Source organism: Carassius auratus, chromosome 43, assembly GCF_003368295.1.
Source record: "Carassius auratus strain Wakin chromosome 43, ASM336829v1, whole genome shotgun sequence".
NCBI lineage: Eukaryota > Metazoa > Chordata > Actinopteri > Cypriniformes > Cyprinidae > Carassius > Carassius auratus.
Window position 1 is genome coordinate 19662521 of NC_039285.1, and position 23292 is coordinate 19685812.

Genomic DNA, 23292 nt, shown 5'->3' on the forward strand with positions numbered 1-23292 from the left:
GGAACAACAGTACAACTTAATTTTTGAAACTTTGTCCGTTTAGCATGGGAATCCAACTCTTTAACAGTGTAAAAAACTCAGTATGCATGAAATAGCATTTCACCCCCCCTTTAAGGGAAACTTGTGGCTCTGACTGTTCCATCATGTGAACATGAATTATGGCCTCTAGGAAGACATAGTGTCTGACTGCTGTGCCGTGTTTGCAGGTCCGTCTTCTCATTCCCAGGCGTGCGAGTAAACATGTCATCTGGATACCACCTGCATTCCGAAAGGGAGATGGACAGTAATATTTGGGAGATAGGATGCTTCCTGCTCAAATAATGTAACCATTAACAGCACAGCAGGTGTGGCTTCCTCCCACGGATCGAGGAGACCAAAACTCCTTCCATAAGTCAACCAGAGGACTGACGGTAGGGAAACTTCAACACTCATCACCCATAATGCTAGATCCGAAGATGCACAAGTACGATCTGTAGTTTTATCAAAAGCCCCGTAGCTGTCAAAATATGTAATCTGTCGGAATTTACCTGACCTGGTTTGCATATTTTGTGCTCATGTCAAAAGTGGAAATATTGCTATTTCACAGACAGGGTTACTAAGTGACTTTATAATTCTAGTCTCATATTAATTTATATGATATTTCAGACTTTGTGCATATACTTTTGAAAACTCTAAATCTAAACCTAGCATCACTGCAAATGGGATTTTTGTTTTGCAAACTGAGGACCTACATTATTTTCTGTAGTATAACGGAGAGATTGTCCATGAAGCTTCACTTGTTTTGCACCTGGAACATTGCTTTAACACAAAACATTTGGTTTTCATAACACGTGGCCTAGCTACATCCAGTCTAATGGAAATCTGTCCTGTATCGATAACTGTAACATATGTTAGGATAATTTTAGACTAGTGGACACATTGAATATGTTAAAAAAAACTGACATTAATGCATGATCTCAGCAAATGATGTCCCTACGTGGAGTTCGGTGAACAGAACACTGACCGGCTGACAGACTCTGAAACCTCTACCTGAACACTGCACTGTTCTCTGCTCAGTATGTACGAGTCCTGTTTTCTGTATATGCACTCTCTCAAAATATAAGATATTCTTAATGCAGTTATTTGGAGTCTTTTGCTGCTTAACATTTTTTGTCTTATTTGATTAATTGTCTATAACCAGGTATTTACTAATAGTCTGTAAAGTTTCAGTGCTGATACAGTTCAGGGGTTTTGAGTCATGTAACGTTTCAAAGTATTAGTTATATTGCTTTACTGTCATATGGGATTGTGTCAGTCAGAAGCAAAACAGTGTGTAGATAAAAAAAAAAAAAGGCTGAAATGTTATATTTAGCCTTATGAGAATATAGCTTTGTTTTTATTGTACTGCCATGTACATTGCCTTTGGTATAAAATATGAACTTTTTTTAACAGCGCTTGAACAAAAACAAGACTTGTACAAAAACACAAAATATACCACTATAATTAAAATTAAAGTAATTCTTTTAAGTATAAAAAACACACAAAAAAATACATAGAAACTAGAATACATCAAATGATACATATTCACACATCATATACAAATCTAGATTACATTTTGAAGGTCTGTTCCTAGCCCTTGCTTTCAAAAATTGCTTCAAGAAAATCTCAAATTGTGAAATTCTGATGAAATTTTAGGATTAAACAGTTCGATGATAATTAACATTATTGTTTGGAGAAGTTAGTTCGAAACGTGTCATAGTCTACAACTGATTGTAATTAGTCTTTAGCGTTATTCTTCTTGTATTTCATTTAGTCCCTCTATGTTATAATGTAATACATTAGATTTATATTTACTATATATTTTACAGCCATAGCATGAACAAGATTGCTGCCTAATATTACAAACATGAAATTAAGACAACATGAAATGGCATTAGCAGATGTCTATAATGTGGCTTATCTATAAATGAAAAACAAGGGGCTTCATTTATCCATCAGGTTTTGACTTTCTGATTTTATGTTGATTTAATGGAAGTGCAGTCTCAAGGTCTTTGGTTTGGATTCAGAGGTCCTAAGCTGAGAAGCTGGAGGTCTTGTAGGGTAGCAGGTTGTAGAGGGGGGCAAAGGGAGGAGGGTTGGGCTGTACATGGGATGTATCTGAGGACCCTTCTGGAGATACACTTGATCCTTTTGCTGCAGGTGCTGCTGGAGAAACACAAAGCGATGCCCTCTGGAAGAAGGATGAAGAAAAGAAAGCGTGTTAAAATTGTGTTCGCTTTTAATTGCAAAAATTGCTGAATATTTATTTCTTTATATTTGTCAGCTCATTTTTCAGCAGACTCTTGTCTTCAGTTCTGTTCTATAACCACATTTGCATAATATTCACCTATATGTTCCACGTCGGCCGGCCGTGCTGCAAACAACTTGACCCGACCTCAAACACTGTAGCTTGTTCATGTGGTAGACATGAACACAACCAGTAAGTATGATAAATAATAGATGTTTATATTTTTACAGAGCATTAAAAATACAGAACTATGACAACGGGCGTATCATTTCTGAAATGCTCTATGCTGTATACCAAGCACAACAGACTGGGCAATCCGACCAATCAGAGCAGAGTAGGCTCACTGATAGGAGGGGTTTAGAGAGACTGAATCTTGGAACTGCTTCAAACTAATAATTTGTAATCTTCGGAAAATGAGGTTGTGGCGAGGGGGCATTGTAGAGCGGAGTCTGCATCGGGAGAACAAGTGCGTAAACGAACGGTGATAAGGAGGTCAAGTGAATGATGACTAATTCTAGTGATTGGTGGAGAGACGGATATAGCAGCCCACTCACCTGTAAAGGAAAGAGACTTTTGGACCACAAAGTGCGGTGCTTGGGAGACTGTATGGAAGGGAGCCTCACAGGAATTTGCTTGTCTTTTGTTTTGTTGAACAGCTAATAAAAGTTTTGTTCACTCGCCATCCCTGACTTTTTAGTCTTAACATTGAACCAGGTTACAGAGGTGACATTAAATGCATATTTTGAGAAAACTAAAACGTTTTTGGACCTTGCAAGCATGTCAACCTTTTTTAGGAGCCTTAGAAATGGCATAAAAGAGGCACTTTAAAATTAAAGAGGTTTTCACAGTAGTGCTATATTTTTTGGGTTTCTCCCAAAGAACCTTACAATTCAATTCTTAGTGGGAAGAACAGTTTGGGAATCTAAAGAACCTTTTTCCACTATAAAGATAATTTTGTGCCATGGAAGGTTCCTTGAATGTTAAATGTTCTCCATGGAGTCACTGATGCTAATAAAGAACATGGCTGATCTGATGCTTAGTGATGAATGTTTAAGTTGGGAAGAGGAACTTCAGATGCAAACTTCAGATCACTCAACAGGGTTTAGAGTGCTGGAAGATCTATGATCTTGGATCGGTTGGACTTCTGGCTGGCATTCTCGGCACGGCGGGGGTATGATCAGGTCAAGACCAAGGGTCAGTGTAAGGCACAGTTTTTTAAGGGAAAGCTGTGGGATTTTGGATGGGGATCTTTGTGTGAGTACACCCCACACAACCAGAGGATTTGATAGTGAGTCTCACATTCATTTTACGATACACAAAAAGTGTGCTGATAAAATTCTCCACACCTGAATCCTCACATTAAAGACCATGAGCAGAATCTTTGTGCATGTGTAAGTAAGTGTGATGTACTGACCGGGTAGAGCTGGTGTCCTGCGTGTGAGTTAGGGTCCATCAGCAGAGGTGCAGTGGGGGAAGAACAGCTGGCCCCATCAAAAGAAAACAGAGATGAACCTCCCCACTGGGACACATCAAAACTGACCAGCCCACTCTTCTGGTGAGAACAAAAAAAAAGTATTATGTAGTGAAGTCCCACTACAACCAAGATTTAAGTTGGCTGAGTTTGGTCGCATATTGATCAGATTTCGGTTAGAAAATCAGGAGTGGAGAAGAGATTCTTGATGATGAGGCATTTATATTAAATCTTGAATATGTATCTGAGGTATGCAGCTGTGATATTGTATTAACCTGCATCATAAACAAGGATTGCCAGTCATCTTGTACCGGTATTCACTGTCAGTAGTGGAACATACAGAAAACAATTATTAAACTTCCTATGATAGGCTTTCAGACACATCATCTCTGGCTGCCATATGCCAATAAAATATTTACCAAAAGAGTTTATATATACTATTTCCACTATTTCCAACAGTGTTTCAGTTGCTGGTTGATGCAGACACCTGCGAAAATAGAACCCAGTTTGGGAGTGGTGATTTTAACCAGGTCTTCCAATCTTTGTTTGCTAAAAGTATGGAACAAAGCAATTGTTCTAAAATTGTTTACACACTCTGAAAAGAGTCAAAGATGTCTATTTGCAGTGTTTTTGCATTTATATGTGATTAACTGTGACAGTGACAATCATAGCAACAGATTGGGCAGAAACCTAATATGTCAAAATAGAAAAAAATGTAAAAATGTAATGCAAGATCTGCCACAGCAATATTGAAACCGAAAACTGATAACTGTCGGCTGAATTATTAAAAACACCCTTTGTTCTTTGTAATTTTTTCTGACTTTTATTCTAACACTTGTAATTATTACTTGTGTTTAGCAGTAATAATTAACTTTTTTATGCAATATTTTATTTCAAATAATTATATAACATAGTTAGTTTAAGTATGTAGCAACAGTTTTTGCTATGATATAGGGAACTGTAAAACTGTACTGTTATTTTGGTGTTTTGACTACTACTACAACAAAAACCTTTTTCAATTATTAGTTGAATATGTGTAAGTGTAGATGTTGGATATCTGAAAAATATTTGGTCACAGATATTATTTCAAATTGTTTGTATCAAGGACGACATGGGCGAAGACAAATACACAAACATCCTTGAGCAGAATCAGCCAAACATCTGCAAATAAGAAAAGATTTACATTCCTCCCATCCCCATCCTCCGACACAGGAGGATTATTGGAAACAAAACACAAATCTTTGCAGCTGTTTTCTTACAAAAGAATGTCACCATATATTCCCAAGAGATCACACATAATTTCTCTTTGTTTCTTAGATGAGAATGTTACATTCAGCTATACAGATGCCAGATATCTTTTGGTGGGCCTTCAAACCAGTGTAACTAAGCTCTGCAGATAATCAAGCACGTTTGGTTTTAATCAGCCAAAGAGGACCCACATCACACCCCTCCTGATCTCACTCCACTGGCCAGAATCAAATTTAAAGCTTTGAAGCTTGAGTTCATGACTACCACTGGAACAGCACCTCCCTACAGTATATCAATTAATTCCTAAAAGTTTACAGTATATTCACTCCTCCAGCTCAGGTCACAGAATAAGTGACACCTTGTTGTCCCTTCATAATGAGGCAAAAAGTCACTTTGCAAAACCTTTAAACCTACATCTGAACTGCTGAGACCATCATATCTTTCAAAAATCAGCATCTCTTCTGCAAGAACTTCACTTCACTTATTAAAACAATGCACTTACACACTTGGCTCATTGACAAAATGCTTTGTTCCTTTTCTGTAGTAAATCACTTTCCATAAAAGCATCTGCTAAATGTTTAAATGTTTACACGAGATAAAACAATTTTCAGGGTTTGTCACTTTGTTTTATGTTTTTCTTTCTTGTGTCTATGTCTTGTTTCAGCACATGGCCTTTTTTCCTTGTCCATGTGCTCTTTTAGACCCTCCTCCTTGTTTCCTCTTTACCACACCCTCTTGTTTGTTTGGTCTAATTGTGCTCACCTGTCCCTCATGTATTTTCCTCCCTACTTATAGTGCACGTTACCCTATTGTGTTTGCTGGTCCATGGTCATTCTCACCCCCTCTGTCTCTATCTGTGGATGTGGCTGAATATGTGTCTGTGTCTCCCTGTCTGGTTGGTCTTGTGCCCTTGTTTTGTCTAGTTCTTGTGATTCCATGTTCTTGTCTTGCCTTATTTTAGTAAGTTGGTTGTTCTTGCCTTTTGCTTTTATTTGTAATTGTAGTTTTTCTAGTCCTGATTCTTGGTTTTATTTGTGTCCTGCCCTGGTTCTACCTGCCTGGCATCTGGTCTGTCTCCAGAGTTGGTGGTCAACAAGTTTTTGAGTTCTGCTCTATGGTGCCTTGTGTGGTCTTCTCTATCAGCCTGGTCTTCCTGCCCTCTCTGTTGCTAAAGTATTCTGCCAGTTGTTTCCTGAAGCCTTCCCAGTTGCCTTCCCTAGCTGTTCCCGTTTATTGTGTTCCTGTTGTGGTATCTTGTGCACTTCACTACCTCCTTGTATCAGTCTGTCTTGTCAATAAAACCTTGTTATATCTCACTGCAATTGGGTCTTCCTTCCTAGATCCCCGACAACAATAGCTTCATTCGCAAATGAGAAACAATGATTTATCTCTATTGTCTTGTCATCATTTTTGGAAGCTAAATTTGAAAATGAAACTCAATTATCTGCCAAACAGATTTTTATAATCAAAGAAAAAAAGTCTTGACCAAGGACGCATCAGGTACTGGAACTATGGGTGCTCCAGAAAGGGAACAAAATGTTCTAAATAAAAGGTGGATCTCACATAGTCAGCAAGGTAAAAAGCTTTTATTCTAAGACAGGGCTACATATTAAGACACCAACACATATCAGCCCAAGCAAGCCTTCGTCAGGGTCTTTTAGATTTTTATAGGATGAAAACCGCTTATTAAATGATTAATGATCTTTTTGGATTTTGGAAAGTGTAAATTTGTCAAAATATCATATACACTACAATCCGGCAAGTATCAGAGATGTGCAGAAGTTTAAAACAAATTTTGAATGGCTCACAATGCTAGAGCAGAGTAGTCTTCTCTCTCTCTCTCTCTCTGATTCACTCAGTGACTCACCATGTCTTTGATGCTGCCCAGTACAGCAGTGGTCAAGATTCCACACACGAAGGCCAGCAGGTTAAGTGTGGTTAAGACCCAGAGAAGAACATACAGAGAGAAGACCTCCTGACAGCTCTGCACACCAACAAACTCATAGTAATTATTCAGATATCCTCCACTGGAAAAGAAAGCAAGCAGGCAAATCATTGTCATGGTATTACATGTTTATGTCTACAGGGTGGATATGTGCTATTTCATAATAATAACTTATTGCCATTTTGAAAAAAAAAAGTGTATGTGGTTCATGCCTGTGTAAAACTCACTGACTGTAGTGCAAATTTTATGAAATGAGTTATGTGCTATTTGTAAAACTTTCATTTATAATATTTGAACCCTTAATTCAAAGTATGAATAATAGTAAGAATTACTTGCAAAAACAAATCTAAATGACTTACTTGGCACAATCATACAAATCACAACAGTAACATGTTCCACTGCGAACTTTCATATTACAGGACTCTGTTAGTCCTTGACAGGGAACCTACAAAACAATTGAGCATATTTTAGAAATAAAACATTATGCAGAAAACTCTCTCTCTTTTATATAAGTACAAACTTTTGTGCAGACATTTTCATCCACCTATTTCTTCTTCATTCAACATTCAACAGTCTTTACATTAATTACTATTGTAATAACAAATGACGATGCTAAATAAATCAATCAATTCTTCCATCCCTTAATAACTGCATCAGTTCATTCATCAAGGACCTAAATCAGCCTAAAATTGGGACTTCTATCCTTGTTATTTAATCTATTAAAGTGTGCATGTTTTAAATAAATACTGGTAGGCATACAAATGTATTTTACAAAGCTGACTTGACTTACTGTAGCATAGTAGTTCTCATAGATGTAACTATTTCCACTTGTGTAGAACTGACATCTTCCTGCCTTCACTGGACGCATATCCTGTTGGCAGAGTGTAAGAATTGTCCTCAGTTTTGCTTTTTCCTTGGAATTGTGTTGCTACGTTTTTTTCTTTATTACAAAAGATAGTGATACAATAGAATACCTATGTTTGGAGAGGCTTCTCTCACCATCTGTCATTTCAATCTGTCTCTCTGTCTCAATTTGTGTCTCTGCCTGCCTTTTACACACCTCTGTTTGGTCAAACTAATACCATCTCCAGCTCAATCTTGTGAAGATGGAGCTCCTTATTTGGTGCTCTAGACTCTACGGTGTTGCTAAGTTGCTAAGGTTGTTTCTATGTTAAAAATGTTTCATGGTTAATGTACTCACAATGTTGAGTAGGACGAAAACGCCATCAATCACAAGACACAGGAAACTGGAAATTATACCAAAACTCAGGAACACAATGGCTGCAATCAGCTGGACAGAAAAAGAAAAATGGATTACACATACAACTGAGTTGACAACCAAAAGAGATGTGGTCTACTTTCCGAAATATGTAATGATATTAATTACCTGGAATATTTTTTTTCTTTTGATAAAAAAACAAAACAAATAATGTGATAATAATTAATAAAATATAAATAATACAAAATAAAACACTATAATAAATAATACAAATGTAAATACAATTTTATTAAAAGTCTAATGTTTACATCCCCTCTGTTTGACTTCATTATTCAAATACAGGCTTGAGCTAGAGCATTACTGACCCTATGCTTAATTCAGTTGTGATATACTGTAATAAAACACAAGATGTTGTCTAGGCCATTTCATTTAGCTTGATGTCATAAATATAATTGCTATAAATTTATAGAACTATAATCAAGCACCATAACCAAGGTTGATGTCATTTAAGCTTAATACACATACACCTAAAGAAGTAATTTATTCACTTTCTATTTCTGTCATACAGTGAAATGTGTACCCCTTATAAACAAACTGGATAGAAGGGCATGAATAATATTTTACAATATACATAATATAATAAAATATACAATGATAATAATACATTTACAATATATGTAACATATCACATTTATAATACATTATTGCTTCAATTAAATATCAAATGAGTTAATATGCACCTCTCACATAAGGCACTATGCACCACAAGAAATATATTATTACATGGTAATGATCATAGTGATCTTAAATAATCATGACAGGCCTAATATTATATAAAACAGCTTTATTTGACAAGAAATCTACTGTAGTAAATACTAGTAAATGTACTATACTATGCACATACACACAATCTTTGCCCTTGTCCAAAATCCGATAAATTTGATGTGATTCCTGGGCGCACAATAAAAACTTATCTTGCTTTGAAACAAACCATAAATTACACATTACTGACAGTAACTCAAGCAAATGTCATAGTGTATTTATTTTAACATGCATTTTGATATCCACAGGGACAAATCTTTTCATAACTGATCAAAGACAGACAACCAAGACAATCTTAACCCACCAATAGAGAGATTGATGCACATGAAAAGAAAAGGACAGCCTAGAAGAGAGGAAGTGAACAGAGACAGTAAATGGACAAAATGTATTTAAAGGTCAGTGGAGGAACAGAGAGGAGAGTAACAGGAAAGAAGATAAAAGGACAAGGTCCATACTTAGGACAGCTGGACTTCAGTGAAATCTATACCAGATGTGAATCCCAGTTCAAAGATGGGAATGAGGAAGACATATTAAATATATAATTAAACAAGACATACACAAGCATACATTTTTGACCAAATGTAGTCTTTTGCTATGACTGTATGTTTTGCTTTCAAATAAATCTGCATTATGCTCCCCACTTTGGGACATAATTATCTGTTTGTCTGACCAATGGCAGATGGGGGAATGTTCAGAAACCTGTTTGAAAACCGTTATTTTGGTCATTGTCACAGATCTGCCAGGCTCTCTCACTTCCACCATCCAGTATTCCCTGTCATCTGAGGACTAACCACCTGCACCTTTCAGCGATCACTCCCTCATCAGCACACTACTTATCACACACATCAGCCTCAGTCTGGCTTTATGACTCAGTAACTGGTCTCTGCATATTCCCGTGAAGATTCCTGGTTCTCCTCGTCTATTCCTAGAGATATTTATCTGTTATACTGACCCACTGGTCCAGTCACTGAGGTGTGTTCTTCTCCATCCCTTTCTCCTCCTGTAAACATATTGGACTGCTATTTTGAAAAGCAGCCTCATCAATTTTATACAGAACGGTCTAAATTAGCCTTTATGATTTCTTATTTATATGGTGACAATGGGCTGAGACAATGACTACGTTGTGGTGACTACGTAATGTGATTATTTCCAATAATCAGAGTAAGAACTTAATCACAATATGATCTTTACATGCCAAGAGCAAAGCTTGTCTCTAGCGTTTACATGCAGTTTCCATTATTCTTAACATTCACTAAGAATTGTTTTTATTTTTTTTACTGCTATTATTCACATACCGCATTGCACAGCACAAATGATGGACTCAGAAAGAGCAGGTGTATTACTGGCTGCTGTTTTAATTTATTTACGACTATTGCAAAGCACGGTGGTATTCAATGCTTTTTTGGTGCAATAGAAATGTGATGGCAATTTGTTTACCTACACTGCCATTGCGTTGTGCTCACCGTTTCTGGATGAGGGTAAGGAACAGACTGGTGGCAGCAAATGATGTTTTCCCCAGAAATGCGATGCTTTCTTCTCAAACATCATTTCTAATCTGCGTATTACAGCAGGTGCGCGTTAGCCAGACTATGTCAGACTTCTTACTTCCGTTCAATCTCAGTTCGCTTCTGTACTAAATCTGAGATAGCCAACCAGCACCCAGATTTTCTCTCGTTCTGCACCAGCTGTCCAATCTCAGCAGGCTGAGAGCCGTGACATAAATGTTAAGCGAAGAATTTAAGATTGTAGTTTATGTTAGGTAAATCGAAAACGACAGCTGAATCAGAATCAGATTGAGCTTTTTGCCAGGTATGTTTAAACATACGAGGAATTTGTTTTCGTGACAGAAGCTCCGCAGTACAACAGAATGACAGCGACAGAACATAAAACACATGATAAAAGAATATAAAATACAAATAAGTAGATAGTGAATGGCAATATACAAATTGACAATTGTAGGCAGGTATATTACAAAATGCAGTTATGTATGTACATGTATATTATGTGCAAAATGTAAGTGTACACTAAGTATGTGTGTTAGATAAATAAGTGTATGTGTATATAAATGTAAAGTGTAGTGTGTTCGCAGTTATTATCAGCTGTTCATAAGATGGATTGCCTGAGGGAAGAAACTGGTCCTGTGTCTGGTCGTTCTAGTGCTCAGTGCTCTGTAGCGTCGACCAGATGGCAACAGTTCAAAGAGGGAGTGTGCTGGATGTGAGGGGTCCAGAGTGATTTTGACAGCCCTTTTTCTCACTCTGGATAAGTACAGTTCTTGAATAGAAGGGAGGGTTGTACCGATGATTCACTCAGCAGTCCGGACTGCTCTCTGTAGTCTTCTGAGGGCAGATTTAGAAGCTGAGCTGAACCAGACAGTTACTGAAGTGCAGAGGATGGATTCAATGATGGTGGAGTAGAACTGTTTCAGCAGCTCCTGTGGCAGGTTAAACTTCCTCAGCTGGCGAAGGAAGTACAACCTCTGCTGGGCCTTTTTCACGATGCAGTCAATGTGATTGTCCCACTTCAGGTCCTGAGAGATAGTGGTGCACAGGAATCTGAATGACTCCACTGCAGTCACAGTGCTGTTCATGATGGTGAGTGGGGGGAGTGCAGGGGGGTTTCTCCACAGTCCACGATCATCTCCACTGTTTTGAGCGTGTTAAGCTCCAGGTTGTTGAGACTGCACCAGACAGCCAGCTCTTTAACCTCCTGTCTGTAAGCAGACTCGTCACCGTCCTGAATGAGGCCGATGAGTGTGGTGTCGTCTGCAAACTTCAGGAGCTTGACAGAGGGGTCCTTAGATGTGCAATCATTAGTGTACAGGGAGAAGAGCAGTGGGGAGAGAACGAACGAAGCTGACATGGAGACACGGGATGCTATTCACTCTGTTGTGGAGAATATTCCCGGCATTTGCTAACTGAATCCCAAACAAGAAGAGTGTTTGTTTCATATTTTGAATGGAGGTGATGTTGTGACCCTACTTCAGACAGGTTTTGGGAAAAGTTTAATTTATCAACGGTTACCAATAGTCAGCGAGAAACTGGGGAGGCCAAAATCCGGTAAGGTGATAATTGTGATTGTGTTGCTCCATAGAGGATCAAGTTAAGGAGGCAGCAAAACTTGGTCTGTGTGCTGCACAGCTTGGCATGCTGGCAACCTGGCACCCTTTTGATAGGTCAGTGTCTCCTTTCTTTTCCAGTCCTTGAATATTGGTTTTTGGTCATCCAGTTGGAAATTCTTGTGTATGTGACCTACTTTACCACCTGTGCATGAAAGCAGTTCCATCACAGATTAAGCTCTGAAGTTCTGAACTCTCGCTGCTGCAAGTGGATGGAACAAACAAGCTCTTCTCACCACTCATCACCAGGGGCTAAATCCAGCACTTCATTTGCAATTGGCTATTTGCGATGACACCTAAGGACTTGAGAAGTGTATCCAACATTCTATTTATGTTGCTTGCTGCAAGCAAACTGCTTAGAGGATGATCCAACCTTGCAGTCAAGGTCATTATGTTGCCAATTGTCGCATTCATCCTTCATGCCCCATGGTAAGTTCTGTTTCCAACTTTCAACTTATGACAGCTGTATAATACTGTGAGACTGATTACTGACAATATTGTCATTTCAGTTTCTGCCCTCTTCAACATCTGGGTCAGCTGCCAGGAAGCTCCAGCTTAAGAAAACTTGCATTGCGACCCCGTATAAGGTCCAATCAGTAATGGGAAGTGCATTAAAATGAAGAGGGAGATATCAAGTTAGACCTGTGACACTGTGAGTTGGTTACCCACCTGGTTCTGAAGGAGTCACGGTCATTCTTGAAAATTGACATAGGCTTGCAGTCTTGCATTTACTATCGGGCACTCAACAAGATAACCATTAAATTCCATTATCCATTTCCCCTTCACTGCAAGCTTCTTTGAAGCAACTTTTGAGCTTTCATCTTCACTGTTTATAGAGGGGGATGAGTGGAAGACTGCCTTCATTACTCTATCTGGGCACTATGAGTACCACTTTATGCTGTATAGCTTGGGCAACACCCCATCCGTATTCCAGGTCTCCATGAATGAGGTGCTCCAGGACTTCCAGAAGTGATTTGTAACTGTAATTCAAAGCTGAATAATGTGTTGGCGCTGGTGACCTTGTGGTTAGTGCGCCAACATATAGTACAACTGCATACAGTACAACTCAGCTTTCATCACAGCTATCTGCTTCCTTAGTCACATAGTAAGAAAGAATGGGGTCAAAATCGAAGAGGGGAAGATCTACAGTATATAAGAGGAGCAAAAAGACAAAACCCCAGACAAGCCAGATGGGCATTAATCCTTACCAGTTTCCAGGCTCCTGAAACACCTGAATGATTACTCTGAAAGGACTCCCCACAGTCATGGAGACTGCAGAGGCCCTGTTTACCAGGATTTTTGCAATTCGGAATTGCAGTTTGGAATTTGGACACTATTTCTGACCGTGTTTATTTCACGTTTGGAAAGCTTTCTTCTCACTCCTAGGGGTGACTGTCAACCTAACATCCGGGTACCATCCACAATCCAATAGGCAGATGGAAAGGAAGGTGCAGGAGATCAGCTGCTTCCTTAGGACCTAATGAACCCCATCACAGATCATTGATGTACACAGTCAGGGAGATTCTGTATTGCTGACACCGTGGTTGCTATTGGAATATCTGGTAGACTGGAAGGATTACGGTCCAGCGTAAATATTCTCGGTACCTAGAAATTATATCTTAGATCCTGCTCTCCATGTATTCCAGTGAATAAATTACTGGTTCTCCTCGTCTGTTCCCGAAGATATTTACCTGCTATATTGACCCATTGTTCCAGTTGCTGAGGTGTGTACTTCTCCATCCCATTCGTCTCCTTTAAACATATCAGGATGGCTATCTTCATCATCTTGCCACTACTCATTCATTTTGTGTCATTCTACTCACTTGTTCTCTCCCGATTCTGCCCGCTGCTCCAATAATTCCAATTGGTGAAGGTAGTGCCGAAAACATTGTTTATAAATTGCATTTGCATCTGTGGTGGAAATTGCATTACATTTCAGTAATAATAATAAAAAACCTAATTTGTCTTGCTATAGCTAATTTCATGGCCATAATCGTATGTATCCTATATAATTAATATTTTAACTCATAATTTGACAAATTTACTGCTTGATTGAAAAATTGCTATCAGAAGTGATAATGATATCTACACATTTCAGATGCATCATATTTCTCTCTAAAACTTACAAAAAAAAATTACAGTATTTTTGTAGGGAAGAGTAAAAATTATGGCACAGATGTGGGGTCATATATTTTAAAATATAAATAATTTTCACTATATATTTATAGAGAGAGAGAAAGATAATACATTGATAAGATTCTGGAACATAAAAGTTCCTAAAGCTGAAGAAACAATGAAATGTTGATTTGAGAAAGAAGCATTTCTCAGGAATGCCCCATTTTACCCATCTTAAACCTTCTCTCTTTTTTTTAAATCTTGAATTAAAATCAAATGAAATCAAATGCCGATACATCAGGCACAGAATCATTCAATAGCACGGGAAAACCCACCAAAAACTCACAGCTTCAGTAGAGAGACGCTGCCATGTGCAACAGCCATGTGAGCAGTGCTGTGTAGCTGTGCACTAGCTGTTCGAGTCTCAGCTCAAGGTTCAGGCTTATTTGTTCATTAATGACATCATCAGCGACTAGTTGACCTGACTTTCATCATACAAATGAAAATGAAGAAAAGAAAATGTGCCTTTTCTCCATTAATGGCACCAAATATTCACCACAATTATTACGTTAACAACATTCTTCAATATATGTTTTTTTCTGTGTGTGTTCCAAGTCATACAGATTTGAAACTACATGAGGGGGAGTAAATTTGACAGAATATTCATTTTGGGATGAACTATACCCGTTAATGTTCATCATAAACTGCAGTACCTCAACAGCTTGTCCAAAAAACACAAGTTCTGCCAGTCCACAGAAACACAGGTTACAGCTAAGCGACTATATTCTCAACTTTAGCCAAACTCTTGTGGAATAGGAGTTTAATAGGAATAGAAGTGATTAAATACAATCTCCCTGGGATAACAAATGTTTTCTGATCTATGAACTCTTTCTCGCCAACACATTGGAATTATGGGCTATGAAATTCCCTGTGTGAAACATTCTTCTCAATTGTCTGGACACTTCATGCCGTACAAAATGTTCTTTTTCTCTTCACCTCATCAATTATTTATGTTTTCCTCTTTTCACAGACATGTAACAATCTGTATCTGGTTTAAGACTTTTATGTTTGTAGCATCTTTTCCAGATATGCTCAGCCTGATACTGAAACTGGATAATGATGAGTAGAGACAGACCTTTGACTCTCTTCATAATTTTACAGCTAATTCTCATGCCTCTTTCACCCAGAACAACCTACCAACCACCTAGTGCCCCCAGAACCACACAGCAATGCCCTGCAATGGTGCCATTTTACATGGCAAGCACCACTTACATTAAATATCTAGTTACACTGTAGTACACATCAAGTATTGTCAATGATATAAAATGCTGTGTACAGAGGACCTGACACCAGGGCCATAAACACTGCGCAGGAAATCAGCTCATGCTGTGTGTGCACTCCCTTTAGTACAGTGACCCTTCAAATACATGAAGAAACGGTTCTGCCATTTCCAAAAGTGCACGTCCTGGAGGCAATGACATAAATAAAGCTTGCAAAATTGGTCTGAAACACCAATTTGGAGCAAATCATGTGGCTTTGATATGTATCTGTCCCACTATACCCCTTTAAATCTTTTTATGTAATAAATGTTAAAGTTCTGCTAAAAGTGGTAATAGCGGAATATACAACCTGACTAACAGCTACAAAGATAAAATGTTCTGGGTGGTTGCAAATGTACCATCAATTAAAATATGGGTGGTCTGCTTACTTTGAAGAATTTTCCTGAACATCATTATTTTATTAAAGTTGTTTTCTGTTAATGCATGGGAAAAAAACATTTTGGTTAAGAATAAAATGGATTGTATTTCATTGCAAAACAATATACAGCTGTGAATTATTAAAGGAACCCATTATATTCTGGTTACGCTCTGTTAACAGCTACTCTGAAATGCTGCTGATTACCACGGACAATAATTGTGTCCATCATTTTGTAAGAACAAGCAAAAACATGTAATGCACAGCAGTAGTCTTATAAAACATAACTAAATTCATCATGCTGGTGAAGGCAACAATTTGGAACACATTTTTAGCACAAACAATACAAAATGGAAAATGTAATAGGCTCCAACAAAATTGCAAGCTGCATATTTCTGAACAGAATCTTCTAGAATGCCTTGCCTTGACTTACATTATAAGTGTGTTACTACCCGTGATAAAAAAGTACTTGTGTCTAATGTTATATCAGTGAAATAAAAGGACCATAAGTGTCAAAAGAGAGTACACTTTCATGACTGTTTCTGAGACTGAGGCTTTCTGAGATGTTGATGCATTTGTTTCTTTATCAGAATAGATTTTGGGAAATGTAGCATTACTCCACGTGCTCACAAATGGATCCTCTGTAGTGACTGGGTTCAATGAGATTAAGAGTCCAAACATTTGATAAAAACATCACAATAATCCACAAGTAATCTATACGACTCGAGTCTATCGATTAATGTCTTGTGAAGTGAAAAGCTGCATGGTCATAAGAAACAAATTCATTCATTAGAGATGTTTTAACTTCAACCATTGCTTCTAGCTAAATATATAACAGCTCTTCTATCCATAATATCACTTTCTCTTGTGAAAAACATGTCGCGTTTGAATCAGGAGAAATATGCACAGATTGAGCAACATTTATAAGCGGACATATATGTAAGCGGATTTAAATTTTCAGAACAGATGATGTATTTTTTTCACTGAAGGATGCATTTTTATGCACTTTTATGCACTTTTCACTTCACAAAATGGATTATTTGTTGGTCATTGACATGCTTTCATCCACTATTTGGACTCTGAATCTCATGACACACATTCACTGCAATACTAATTTTCTCCAAATCAGGTCAGATGAATAAATAAACTTATCTACATCTTGGAAGGCCTGATATATACATATATATATATATAAATATATATATATATATATATATATATATATATATATATATATATATATATATATATATATATATATATATATATATATATATATATATATATCACTGTTAAAACCTTGTTCAGACAGTCAGGCCAAATCAGATTTTTGTGTATATTCGATTGGAATCCGATCATATTTATCCAGAGTGGATGGCTAAAACACACATACAATCAAAATCATATTTAAAGGCACACTATGCAAATTTTCACCACTAAAGGACATTTTCAAAACAAACAAAGATGTTTGATGACCCCGTGACTGAGTGTGGAATCAAGGGTGTTGTGGTCCACAATTGTTTTTGTTTCATCATACTAAATACATTTGAAAATTCTGTTATAATGACACTTTGTCCAGTCCTCACCTGTATAATAAATCGGAAATCGAGGGGATATGACATCATTGGCAGGTGACACAATGACACTATGGAGAGGGTCCATGTCACTAGTTAAAACTATACAACTAGTACACAAGTCAGCAAAATATATGACACTGTTCTAGTGGTTCTGGGGTATTTTAATAAACAAATCTTACATATTGTGCCTTTAAATTTAACTTCTAGAAATCTGTTTCAGTCTAAGAATGGATTTTGTGTAGCTTTTTGCTTCTGGCACTTTCTCATGGCACATAAGACATAAACATGTCAGATACTGTCAAACATTTAAATCAGATTCGGATATAGACTGAAAGGCTGAACAAGGTTTCATTCAGACAGACTAAGCAGCATCTTGGGCTGTTTCTAAGCAGTAATTGCAGTAACCCTGAATTCAATTTTAAAAATGTTAACACATTGTAAAGACTGTGGTCAATTGATACGGATTTCATGTAATTCAATCAGTAACAACAATATGAACACCTTGAAACATATTTCAACCAATCAGAGTCAAGCATTCAGCAGTGCTGTGGTATAAAAACAGATATCTCGTTTTTTAAATGCTTGTGCTTCACATATTTACATGTTGGAAGCATGAGATTAGAATGTTTTCTTAACCAGAGTAAAGGAAAAGGAAAATAAAAAGGGGTACATATTTTGTGAAGCGTATAATTAGAAATGACCATGGCAGGATGAGAAGGTATCATGCAGAGCAGGATCATAAAACAGGACGACAAAACACAACTGATGATGGAAGACTGAAAATGTTACATTATGATGATATCTACCAGCTGTTTGCGGTTTTCCTCCAGGCATAGACCAAGAACTCCCAAGAATGATCCAAAAGCCAACTGCAATCAGTAGACAGACGTGAATGAAACAAGAGAAACAAATTATGCAAAATACTCTGGAGAACATAAGCATGCCTGTACAAGCACTGGGAAACTAAATGATTTATGGCATTGACTCTATGTTTTTAAAGGATCATGAGATTACATCCTGTTGCAGAACACATAACCTTCCTTCTTCTCAACATCCTGCTAATGGCTGATTGGAAGATTTATATTACATTTACATTCATGCATTTAGTAGATGCTTAAGCAACTTACAGTGCATTCAGGCTATATATATTTTTTTTACCAGTTTGTGTGTTCTCTGGGTATCAAACCTTTGGTGCTGCTAATGCAACGCTCTATCACTCAGCCACAGGAGCAATAACAGTTCAAGTCTCCAGCAGGGTATTTGCTGGAGTTGTGGTAAGATGGAAAAGAGATGTTTTGGTAACACAGTATGTGGTTTACTTCTCTCTGCCAGACAATATTTGACATTGTATCAACAAGAAGCCCCTTGTTAATTAATGTCTGAGCAGCCTTGAGCTCACAGATGAAATCACTAATGCAAGTCATTAACTGGAAAAATGCAAGTTTGAGTATTATTAAGATACAACCACTGACACTTCTAGGAGTAGTTAACAAAAATGGGTGGAAAATCTGTCATTTTTTACTTACGTGGTTTCAAACCTGTAAGACACAAAAGGAGACATTTGGAATGCTTGGTTGCTTTGGATTTTTTTAAGTTTCATATATATATTCATATATATATATATATTATAATTTGTCTTGGAAAGTTTGGTTGGTCTCTGTCTATTTTGGCAACTTCTATGAGTTTTAAATAGAATCAGAGCAGTGGATTTGGCTTGGCTTGTTGGGGGAATTACTGCTCCAACCAAAATTAGTGTTCTTCTAGACCGACGATTAGTTTCAAATGACTACTTTCTTGTCAGATTATGGTTTGACTGAATGAGACACGTACATTTTCTTTTCACTGGATGGAATTGAATCTTCATTGAGATCAGAATAAACTCTAGTTCCTCTGGTTATGTACAATAAATATCAAGAATGTCAGCGGTTTTTCCCAATTTAATCCCTATTTTTCTGCATTTACATCAAATTCAAATCATAATGTGATTATGACACTTACAATAATTCCTGACATGTATCCTGTGATGCTGACGCTCTCAGTGCGTGTGCTGGTGTAGATACCCATCACTACAATAAGCAAAGACAGACTTAACATGCCTGAAACCAGCCACTGAGCCTTTCTTCTCCTCATCCTCACTGCGTCTACCAGAGAGAGAGAGAGAGAGAGAAAGAGAGTTTAGGAGTTAACTACTTTTAAATGATTGCAAATCAATAATATAAATACAGTTTAAATCTGCTTAAATAAATTATGTGGGTTTCCCCTCTTGACTGAAAAAAACTCAGTTTACGTATGAAAGCATTATCTGGCACAGGAGAAAAAAAACTTGCCTGTTTCTGCATTGAACTTGGTTCAATGATCTCTTAGCACCTCCACTGTTTTGAAAATATTAAATGATTCAAATTATGACATATGACATGCATTATGTAGAGCAAATTGCAAGCTTTATATTCTCTCAAAGTCTACATTCAAATGTCTAAATTTGAATTTTCATCAGTGTCAAAGACGGGAACAAATGGTTATTACAGAACTTGTTTTTAATAAACAAGCAATAGAGTTTGACCGAAAAGGGTTTTTGTCTGGCCGATGCTGATATTTAAAAATCAGGGCAGCTGATGGCTGATATATGATGTTGATTTTTTTGGCCAATATTAGCCGATTTATTTATTATTTTATTTTATTTTTCAAATGTAAGCTATCACATAAAAGCAAGTTGGAGTAAATGATTATTGCAGGGCACAAGATGGTAATAGTAGTAGTTAGTAGCCTCATTCATAGTAATAAAACATGGCTCAAAGCACCTTCTCAAAACAGTTCTAAAGCATGCTTTTTGTTTATGTTTGTTACAGACGTGTTTCTCACAGACTCGCGAATGTAAGTATATTATCTGCCAGCAGGAAGCGCTGTTGGACCGGTTTCCCCGGTAACGAATGTACACAAAATAGACGAAATGACAATTACTTTTCAGTGATACGTTCATATAAAACATTTAAGTTTTAAGACGTGCAGTGCTCAGTTTCCTTTTGGAAAATCTATTGTGGCAGTCAGTTTTGATGTTGTTATTGGCCGCCAGAAATAACTCAATGTATGGGAAACACTCAACACTGCTATAAGTCAAATGTCCATAATCTAAGTGACAAAAATAAAAAATAAAAATTCATCATTTTAGCGGTGAAATGTCGCCCAGTAATTATCTGACGTCTTATGCTCACTGGATGTTATGACAACAAATGTAATGAAGGAAAGTTTCAACATCTCGCTTTTGATTTCATGTCGGACTATCTCCGAAAAAAAAAAAAAACGTTTTAAAAATGATTTTTAAATTAAATTTAAACAATAATAGACAGGAGTTTTTATCTTAATTTGAATCATTTTTATTTATTTTTCAATTATGGTACAATATTTTTGATTGTTATTATCTAAAAAAAAAAAAAAATCAAATTAATACTCACTTACCATAATCTAATTTACTGAGGTACAATAAATAAATTTAACACCATAAAAACACGTAGGCTATCCATATCTTGATGCTTGATCATTTCCACTTTGAGGATGTCAGACAAATGAAAACATTTTAAAAAAGACAAATATATATCGGGTAAATTTGACTGTATTGATATTTCAAATAATTCCTTCCACTTTTCCTGAAGTCAAATTACCTGAGCTGAGCCGCTCGGTATATAATCTCTAACAGTGTCGCATGTAAAAATGAGAAGTGCAGGTTAATGCAGATCATTCTATTTCCTTTTTTGTAATAATATTTTAAATACAAAAAAACTTTATAGTTTTCTCATTTTTAAATTTACTTACTAAATGGACTAGCTATATATATATATAGGTATATATATATATATATATATATATATATATATATATATATATATATATATATATATATATATATATATATATATATATATATATATATATATAATTCTCTCTCAAACCCCTCTCTCACTTACCTGCAGCAGCGTGTGAAGGGGTGTCGTTGCGCCTGCTCGTTTCCTGTGCGTTTGTCATTTTCCCGAATATTTATAATCCAACCGACCTCACTTACTGTATAAATCCAGATTGTGCGCGCCACCACGACTGCACGAGCTTTTATACACGTGTCCGCGCCCTCCGGGGATTTCTGGGTCATAAAGTTAGAGCCTGAACAGTTCATCTGAAGCTCATGAAAGTGCTAGGGGCGATATAAGATTTTCGTTTTAGGGGAGCTCAGCCCCCAATGAGGGTAAAAAAAAAGAAAAAAAAGATATATATATATATATATATATATATATATATATATATATATATATATATATATATATGTGTGTGTGTGTGTGTGTGTGTGTGTGTGTGTGTGTGTGTGTATATATGTATACAATTTATTGTATTCCACTTTACTGCATGGATATGAGTAGCCTACTGAATAAGCCATACAAGTCTTTCTGAATCTTGATCTCTCTCTCTCTCTCTCTCTCTCTCTCTCTCACTCACTCACTCACACACACACACACACACACACCTGTCTACTGTACAAACACAAAATTTTCCTGTTTGCATTTCTATCTCAAGCATGCAAACCTATTTGCAACATGCACTGTAATTAATATGGTTTTTATTTAAAGTAAATCTTTCAAATAAAAATGGCAACATGATCGTTTTATATGTATTTATGTGTTAAGGGGCTACAGCCCCCCTAAAAATGGCATAGTGGTGATAATATTTTTAGAATTTGAGGCAAAATCTTATTTTTCTGACTATTTTGACTATTTGGTTTTGGTTACATACATATATATTAGTGCTGGGCAAACATTATTATTTTTTTAACGTGATTAATCGCATGATTGTCTGCAATTAATCGCATTGTTCTGCACAATACTAAGAATGCATTCAAAAGTAGTGTATTGTGCACGTTTTTCATTTAAAAGTACTGCTATATGAACAAAAGTACAATAACATTTGGTTTGCAAACACTTTAAACAAATAAGATGCTTTTTGACAGCAGTCAATTCCACATCTGGAGTCAGTCTCTCAAGCAAAAAGATATAGATGAGCTGGTGAGGACCAATCCCACTTCATTGTATATCCTAGTTTTGTTATTGGCAGTTATGGAAATCATTTAGAGTCAGGATGTTTGTTCCATCACAAAAGAGAGAGAAAAGGTACACCAGGACAGCCAAGTCTGCTGCAATACAACCCAAACATTCCTTCTATGTGTCCTTTATTTCAGCAGTAAATGGTAATGAGGCATAACTGTTAACATTTTATCTTAACACCGCATCAGTTTAGCTTTGGAAAGAGTCCTGCATTAAACAACAATTTCAGGTTCCAGATTTATTTATTTTTGTATCATCTCTTTGTTGTAAAACATTTTGGCTTTACGTGTTAAATGCACCTGCTGTCTCTCTCTCCCTTTCAATCATTCATATTCTTTTTGTCTGTGCATTTCAACATAATATTACATAATAATGGCCGATAAAAAAATATATATATAATTAAATGTCTTTAAAAAACATTAACATGCATGTCTTATGGGATCAGTTTCATGATACTGTTATGCAGGGTCAGAAACTATTTTTCCATTATCAATATTTGTATACTTTTGGGACAATATTTGCAGTAATCAGTCAGGATACTATGAACTATTACCAATAAAATGTTATAAACCAACTGCTTAAAGGTGGCATACATGTATTAACCTGACAGTTGCATAATTTAAATAGCTTAAATGTACACCTCTGATGGTCCTTTGCATTCAGAAGCTCAACAGAAACATGTTGTGATTGGTTATAATGCTCAACACTGAAAAAAATCACATATAAAGAAATACG

At 36.6% G+C, this 23292-nt stretch overlaps 1 protein-coding gene across 1 annotated transcript; it reads right to left on the reverse strand.

The window, feature by feature from the left end:
- Window positions 1-1358: 1358 nt before the first annotated feature.
- On the reverse strand, window positions 1359-21661 carry LOC113061844 (transmembrane protein 255B-like). The gene is made up of 9 exons (XM_026231308.1): window positions 21436-21661; window positions 19475-19617; window positions 18283-18345; window positions 8132-8221; window positions 7721-7801; window positions 7290-7375; window positions 6853-7012; window positions 3681-3818; window positions 1359-2209 (listed from the first exon to the last, which is right to left on the reverse strand). The coding sequence occupies exons 1-9, from the start codon at window positions 21491-21493 to the stop codon at window positions 2051-2053; spliced, it is 978 nt and encodes a 325-aa protein (XP_026087093.1). The 5' UTR covers window positions 21494-21661; the 3' UTR covers window positions 1359-2050.
- Window positions 21662-23292: the final 1631 nt, after the last annotated feature.

Bases quoted from the DNA above. Each gene is read 5' to 3' on its own strand.
- LOC113061844 (XM_026231308.1), bottom strand. From the start codon at position 21,493: ATGACAAACGCACAGGAAACGAGCAGGCGCAACGACACCCCTTCACAC. The intron at 7,802-8,131 runs GTGAGTACATTA...CTCTGCCAACAG, and splicing joins TTTTCGTCCTACTCAACATT to GATATGCGTCCAGTGAAGGC. The intron at 7,013-7,289 runs GTAAGTCATTTA...TTTCTTTTCCAG, and splicing joins GATTTGTATGATTGTGCCAA to TGGAGGATATCTGAATAATT.